Genomic DNA, 9,094 nt, shown 5'->3' with positions numbered 1-9,094 from the left:
ATTTTTCCGTTGAAACCCGGTGATAGTTCAGGTACTTTATCAAGTTCGTTGTGTAGTGATTTCGGTGCTGAATCACTACTAGATTCGTTGTACCCTGGGAGACAGCCATCTGTGATAAGCTCTAGCACATGGGGAGACGGTGGAACTGTTTTAAGGGAAATGTGTCTAACACATGCCTCGAATCAACCATCAAATACGGTGATATTGTTCTTCGTATATCTTATTTTATTTTTATTTATTTGTAACATTGTATGTATATATATTTTTCTGTTATTTCAAGACATTATTTCTAACAATCCAAACAAATAATATATATATATATATTATATGATTATTTCATCTTATTTTTGCAGAAAGAAAAGAGAGAAGTCAAAGAATCGTCGATTATTCTTTTAGTTTTTTTCTTGGAGTAACAGAGAGTAAGAATTAGCTAGAACAGAGTAATTTGGGTTATCTGTTCAAGATCTTAATCTTCTGTAAAATTCTTTTAAATCTGATATACTGTAAGAATCTTTCTATTTTATTTTTCTAAATCTCTGTTCTTATATGTTTAAAACTTTACTTTTCTGTTGAGTTTATTTGTTAAATTTAAAATATATTTTGGCTTTAGTGTAACATGTTTGTGTTTTGAAGATCGGAAGAAACTCACATAAAACAAAACCGGTGTCAAGATCGTGAGAAAGGAAAGAAAAAACTTGTTCAATCATTTTTAAACTATAATCATTTTAGTGTTCCAACTCAGTTTTTTTAAACTCATTTATATTATATATATATATATATTATTTTTATAAATTTGATCATTTATATTTTAATATATAAATTTAAATTATTATTTCTATAAATTTCATCATTTATATTTTAATATATCAATTTAAATTATTATTTTTATAAATTCAATTATTTATATTTTGATATTAATATTGAAATTGTTAAATTATTCCATATAATGAGCAAATCAGGATCTTTGAGGTAACTATTGCACGTTACAAAATGAATAATGGTTATTGGAAATGTGACAATAAGCACATCGTTACCTATGTGAATGATTTTGTTCTGGTGGAAAATGGTATCGATATCACTCTTATGTTCGCATATAGTTGTTGGTTGTATTGTGTGCAATCTTAATTGGACTCAATACCTCGAGTCATGTCACAACTTAACAACTTTTCTGAGATGTGGCAATATAAATTTCATCGCATACCTAACCAATAGTATAAGATTACAACGAGAGTCATTGGATCAAATTCAATAGTAGGAAAAGTTTTGGTAATGTGGTTCTTAATGAAAATTTGAGAAAGAATCAAAATCAATGAGGTCCAAGCCAACTTATTTAAACTGAGATGAGATGGATAATTTACGAAAGACCATGATTTTGGGAGGTGTAGTCAAGAATGACACACAAGACGTAGTAAACGTTGCCCCAGAATAAAATTGTCAATAATTTAAAAATAAATGATTGTAATATTTTTATGTATTATTAAATTATTGTTATGATTATGATGCATTAATTATGTATGAATAAGATGAAGTGAATATTTATTATTATATTGAAAAATAAATAATTAAATTAAAATAATTATTTAAATAGTAATATTAAAATATAAATAATTAAATTTATTAAAATAATAATGTAAATATTAATATTAAAATATAAATAATCAAATTTATAAAATAATATTTTAAATTGATATATTAAATTATAAATTATTAAATTTATAAAAGTAATAATTTAAATTAAAATATTAAAATATAAATATCAAATTTATAAAACAACCATATATATATATATATATAATATAAATGAATTAAATAAAAATAATAAATAAATTAAGTTTTAAAATAAACTGAGTTTGAACCGTAAATATGATTAATTTAATAACACGATTTAATGGAAAATTAATCTCAAATTAATAAGAATATCCGGTTTTAATACTTTGATTTTTTAGGTTCATATTATATCGGTATAACAGTTAGGGCTGATGATTCATGTCCAAAGTTCGGGTTAGGTCAGCGGATTGAGCGGTATTACTAACATTATTCTGACATGTTTAATAATCTATATATAATGCTTAATTTTTAAAGTGTCCGGATTGCCGGGTCGAGAGCTGTGGTTAATTTAGATATATGTGAGAGTAAATGGATATTTGGGTCGGATTGTGGGTTGATCCGCCCATAAACTTAAAACGGTTAAGAATAAAATTAAAAATGCTATAGGTATGGTTCGAAACTTGCAACCTAACAAAACAAGTACAACTTTTTAACCAACTAGGCTAATAACTCTTTATATTTTAAACTCAACCCAAAATTTGATAAACGCGTGACATTTTAACAATATAAGTTCAACTTTTTAACTAACTAATATATATATATATAATGATGCTTAATTTTTAAAGTATCCGTATTGTCGGGTCGAGAGCTGTGGTTAATTTGGATATATGTGAGAGTAAATGGATACTTGGGTCGGATTGTGGGTTGACCCGCCCATAAACTTAAAACGGTTAAAAATAAAATTAAAAATGCTATAGGTATGGTTTGAACTTGCAACCTAACACAACAAGTACAACTTTTTAACCAACTAGACTAATAACACTTTATATTTTAAATTTAACTCAAAATTTGATAAACGCGTGACATTTTAACAATATAAATTCAACTTTTTAACTAACTAATCTATATATATATATATATATATATATATATATATATATATATATATATATATATATAATGATGCTTAATTTTTAAAGTGTCCGGATTGCCGGGTCGAGAGCTGTGGTTAATTTGGATATATGTGAGAGTAAATGGATACTTGGTTCGGATTGTGGGTTGACCCGCCCATAAAAATTTTACCGTAATATTTGTTTCACAGTTTTTTATATTATTATTACTCGTGCAAATGCACAGAATACATATGCTAGTTTATGTTAAAATCTCTAACATAAACCTATAATTAACTCAAAACCGACTCAATTAATCTAACTTAGCTCAAACCAAATTCGATTTAATCAGATATAATTAATATCACCGGGGGCGGAGCTAGGATGAAAAATTACCTGGGGCTGACTCCAACTTGCATCTCAGATTTAACTTTCTATGTTCCGCTTTTTTTTCAATAAAATTTCCACGATTATTAGAGGATGGAAACTCGCCATGCCCTCTCAATGCACACGCTTGCAAAGTGAGCCACCGAGTGCTTTCAATAGTTGCTGTAAGCCGTAAGCCGTAATCTGTTATTTTGTTTTTCATCTGAAGACTGTGCATTTAGTACTTTGTCAATATGACAAGGATATTCATTAGATTATCAAGATATTCAACTACCCTATTATGTGGTGAAATATTATATCTTATATGCATAACAAAAGAGCATTTATCCTCATCATTAACTCGCTTTCAATATTTGAATCCATCTATTGTAAATGTAGGTTTTTGGTGTTGCTTATGTTAAAACAAGAAACACGGGAAACAAAAAGCAGCATTTTTCAAATGAGAGTATTCTAACCAAGTAAATTTCTTAAACCAATGACTTTGGAACCGTCAATTTTGATTTCGAAATTTGGTCGGCGGGTACTCATCCTTAATAGGTTGATATGACCCCATCTTGATATAAGCTCGTTTAATTTTATCCATTTGATTAAAAGAATATTTCCATATCGGAATACGTAATGTTGGATCAAGTTTAAGAGAACTTACATCAACATCAATTCTAGGAGATTTGTTAAGTTTTTGAGTAGGGATATCAAATTATTTATTTTAACTTGTTTATTAATATTAATTTATATTTTCTTATAAAATTTTGAAATAGTTTAAAATTAAGAAATATAAAACACTATTATTATTATTTTAATTTTTATATTTAACCTTATAAATAATTTGTATTAATAATTATATTTAAATAAATAAAAAATAATATATAATTATTATATGAATATAATTTTAAAATAAATAATATTATTATATAATTTACAAAATTTTATTTATATATTAATATAAAATAAAATAGGTTAAAGGTGAGACCAGAGTTTGATCACATAACCTCATATTCATATTTTAATAACATAACCAACTGGGCTAAGACTTATATCTCAAACAAATATATAAAAACTTTTCTTTTAGCAATTTAATTTAGGTGGGATTGGAGCCCATCCATACCTGAATATCACATTTCTTTATTTTATATTAAAATGATATTAACACAAAACAATGATAAATTAAATCACAAATTCATTTATGAAAACTCTATAAAAAATAATGAATTAGTAGAAAAGGGTAAACAAAAAAAATTTTATAAAGGAAGATTATAAAACGATTGTTAGTTTGACCCGATTTTAACATTTTTATTAATAATGTTAAAATGTCGATCTGATCCGAACATAAATTTTTATTGACAATATTAGTATGAATATTAGATTTACAATATCTCTAATCCAATTACATCGCATCCAACACATGTGGAGATCGCGTTTCAACTTTCTTCAAAACACTTTCTCTCCATCTTCTTCTTCTTCGTCAATTCTCCCTTTAAAACGGAGCGATTCTTGGATCTAAAAACAACTCATAACCAACATTTTTCCTCTTTCTCTCTCTCACAAACTCATTGAGATCTGCTTTCGATCGATCTGCTAATGGAATCGACGACGACAACCGATCAATGTCAGAAACAGAGTTTGAATGGCTCCAAGGAGAAATTGCCGACATCATTCAGTCTCCAGAGTTCCAGCCTCAACACTCTCCGTCTCCGTCGAATATTTGATTTCTTCGACAAGAACGACGACGGAATGATAACCATCGACGAACTCAGCCAAGCCCTCCGTCGTCTCAGCTACGAAGCTGATATGATTGAATTATCCTCCATCGTTAATGCTCACATTCGCCCTGGAAATTATGGCCTTGAGTTTTCAGATTTCGAAGCATTTCATCGATCCCTAAATGATACTTTCTTCGATGATGAGGATAATCAGGTAGGTCATTCAATTTTTACCCCATTTCTATATATATATATTTATCATGTTTTTTATTCATAATTAGAATCATAACAATAATTATTGGGTTTGAGTTTATATGAATAATTTTGAGTGGTATTTTGATGAATAAATTTGACTAATTTGATTGATGATAGATGATGTTGATTATGGTTGAATTTTGAAGAAAAAAACTAAAGAGTTTAAAAAAGGGTGACAATTCGGGTCAATTTCATGTTACGAATTCAGGTTAATGGGTTTAACGATACTATCTAATTCGGTTCAAAATCTCTATCTATATTTTTAATTCATTTGAGCCCAACTGGATTTTCCTAATAACCCGATGTAATTAATTCATATCTCTATTTCAATTTAAAATGATATCAACACAAAAACAAAAATAAAATTAAATCACAAATCTGCATACACAAAAATTCTAAAAAAATATTTGAGTGAGTAAATAAAAACACAAAACGTTGGCGGGTCTATTTTGAGTTTACTTAGATCGACCCGATTTTGACATGTTTATTGATTAGTTTAAATAGATTGATTTTTTTAAATGTTTTTGTTGATTCGTATTTTCTTTTGGTCCAAAATTATCTGACCTAAATTTTAGTATTCTGATAGATAAATTAAATTATTTGATTAAAAAATGATAAATGATGTGATTTGAGAATTGTTTAGATTAATTGAAATTAACCATTCATGAAACAAGTTCATTATGATTTCTAATTAATCTAGATTTTGAAATAATTTTCAGGAGCCAGAAGATGAAGAAGCCCAAGAAGAATCAGATTTGAAGGAGGCATTCAAGGTGTTTGATGAAAATGGAGATGGATTTATTTCCGCTAACGAATTACAAGCTGTGTTAGGGAAGTTGGGTTTTTCCGAAGGAAGCGAGATTGGTCATTGCAAGCAGATGATTGTTTCGGTCGATAGGAATAACGATGGTCGTGTTGATTTTATCGAGTTTAAAGACATGATGCATAAAACCTTACTTAAAAATAAGTCATAGTTTAGTGGTCTTAAAAGATCATGCATTTGAGTTTTCTTATTGGACAATAAAGCTAAGCTCTATTATATGAGTTTTGTTTTTTAATTTTAGTTATTTATCCTTGTTATTCTCAAGATTGGTGTATTGTGTTTAAAGTTGCACTTTTGTTTTCTTTTAATGAAAATTTTATGATTTCTAAAAGTAGTCAAATGGATTTATATATTAAGTAAATATATAAATGTTATTTTTGAAGGCTTGTTTGATTGAGTGCTATAAAACTCATTTAATTTTCACAAGGTGGGTGTTGACAATTTTTTTCAAAACGAAATATTCATCTAAGTAAATGTAGTAGTAAAAACAAATTTAAAAAAAGTAGTAATAGGTCTTACATTGTATTAAGTTTCATTATCACTAAGAAATACTTTAATTAAAATGATTATAATTATGGGAATTGTACTCTCTTCAAAACAAATTTTCAGTTAAAAAGAATGTGATCAGTTTTAAGGAATCACTATTATGACTAAAACATCGTAACAAATTATTTTCTTCGATTTCCTGCTTCGGGTTAAGTTGTTGATTCATGTGAGGCTGTTGTTATTCTCGACGAATGAATTAACATTTTTTTCAACTATAAACCGAAACATAGTAAGATTTTAAGAACACTTTTAAACTAGGAATTAAGTGTTTCTAAAGGATACTAGATAAGATACCATGCAACGATTATAGTTATAAAATAAAGATAAAGAATACATAAATAAAACATAAATTTTATAAAATTATTTCAATAATAATAGTTATAAAAAATGAAACAATTAAAAATACACAAACACATCCCATATACATTAAAATTTGTCTTTCAAATTCTTTAAAAAAAATTAAAATGTTAACAAAATCTTTATAATCATAATATATTTCAATTTAGGATATTTTTAATGAAAATCAGTAATTGATATCTTAACCTGACTCTTAATATTTGAGCTATCCTAATTAGTTTAGTAAATTATTTTTTTTTAATAATAAAATAACACATTTTTAAATATAAAATAATCTTTATTTTGACATAACACAAGACTTTTTATGGAAACAAAAGCTTTTTTGAAAATCTTAAAATGAAAAGTTTCAATTGGTATATCATATAAATATTGCTACCAAACCAAGAAAATTATAAGGAGATGCAATCAATATTAGAGAGTCAAACAATTAGAGGACCTTAGAGTATAAAATTCAATCTAAATTTCATAAAACTAAATAAAAAAATGTCTAAAATGACTTGAATCTCATTTTGGTCTATAAAAGGAAATGCTGACCTGAAATAGAGATCCAACCATAAACCAAACATCATCAAGTTAATTATACTTTCTCTTGATATAAACAATAAAGTTAGAAATTCAATAACATAACTATCTAGACTTGTGCCCAGTAGTAGGAGTCGACTTAAAAGACAAAAAAATCACGGGTTCGATTCCATCTATAAGCGCTTTGTGCTGAAACGCGGGGCCATGACTATAGGTTTCATGCTAGTTCTCCTTAAATAAAAAAAAAACTATTTAGACTTATAAACATAAATGAATCTACATCAACAACAAAGAAAGATTTAATCTACAATGTAAAAAAAATATTCAAGATAATTACCGTCGCTGCGGCGCTAGAACGTATCGCTCCATCATCAAATCGTAGTTTTTCGTTCTGAAATGGACTTCAAGTGGATGCCGACTTATTTGACAACCATGGTTGCTTCTCTCTCTCAGCTCGGATAATAGTGAACACATAATCAAACACTAGTCTTTATTTAAAAATAAACGAATCACTTGAACATGTACCACTCCATCTAAAAAATCGCATTTTTTCGTTCTGATATGGATTTCAGAGACCAACATCACCTATATGTTGGCTTGTTTGGCGTTAATGTTCTGGCACTGTTAGCTTCCATGATTATTTTTCCGAAACCACTAATACACTATCTGTATCTAAGAAGAAACTAATCAAAGTTTTAAATTTATAGTGAAGGTAAATGGACTAGGTAGATTCATTCTACCTGGATCACTATGGACAACGAGTGAATGGTGTGATGGCCACCTCCAAATAATTATATTTTATTTAAGTGAACCGGGAATAATTTGAATTCAACAATAAATTGAAAAAATTACTTTATAAACAAACTGAAGAGGAAGATCAAATAAATATAATTTGATCAAAATTCTTTTTTGTTTAATGATTTTTCTAAGCAACAACACATTTTTATCAAATTCTCATATACAACCACTATTATTATTTTAGTCTTATATCACCATATCTCCTCATTTAATTTCTTTATCCCTATATATATACCACCACTTTGATCGCTGACCACTTATGATTGTTGATTTCAGTTTAAAATTTTATGTATTGTGTATGCATATATATGCTTAAGGTAAATTTTGACAATTTATTTTAAATAGGTGGTTATATATATATATACAAATTATAAAATAATTAATATAAATATAATAACTATTATTTTGCATATATAATTATTTATTAATATATTATTATATATATTATTATAATTTTAGTCTTATATCACCGTATCTCCTCCTTTAATTTCTTTATCCCCATATATATACCATCACTTTGATCGCTAGACCATTTATGCTTGTTGATTTTAATTTAAAATTTTATATATGCATATATCTGTTTTAGGTAAGTTTTGACAATTTATTTTAAATAGGTAATTATATATATATATATAAATTATAAAATAGTTAATATAAATATAATTATTATTATGTATATATAATTATTTATTAATATATTATTATAATTTTAGTCTTATATCACTATATCTCCTCTTTTAATTTCTTCATCCCCATATATATGCCACCACCATTGTCATTTAGTCTTATACCAACATATCTTTAATCTCATGCATACCACCACCATTGTCATACTCATTTTAGTCTTATAACACCAAATATTCTCCTTCAATTTTTTCATCCCCATATATACCATCATAATGACCATCGAACCCATGGTCTCATATATGAAATTGATAACTTTAATCGTTAGACCACTTTATGATTGTTGATTTTAATTTAAATTTTTTGTATGCATATATATATATATGTATATATATATATATATATATATATATATATATATATAT

General features: G+C 26.7%; 1 protein-coding gene across 1 annotated transcript; it reads left to right on the top strand.

Moving 5' to 3' along the window:
• Positions 1-4,460: 4,460 nt before the first annotated feature.
• Positions 4,461-6,138, top strand: LOC124913058 (calcium-binding protein CML42-like). Its single transcript, XM_047453681.1, has 2 exons — positions 4,461-4,962; positions 5,711-6,138. The coding sequence occupies exons 1-2, from the start codon at positions 4,623-4,625 to the stop codon at positions 5,971-5,973; spliced, it is 603 nt and encodes a 200-aa protein (XP_047309637.1). The 5' UTR covers positions 4,461-4,622; the 3' UTR covers positions 5,974-6,138.
• Positions 6,139-9,094: the final 2,956 nt, after the last annotated feature.

The sequence above is a fragment of the Impatiens glandulifera genome, chromosome 8 (assembly GCF_907164915.1).
Source record: "Impatiens glandulifera chromosome 8, dImpGla2.1, whole genome shotgun sequence".
In the NCBI taxonomy this organism is placed as follows: Eukaryota; Viridiplantae; Streptophyta; class Magnoliopsida; order Ericales; family Balsaminaceae; genus Impatiens; species Impatiens glandulifera.
This window is presented reverse-complemented; position numbering and strand designations above follow the sequence as displayed.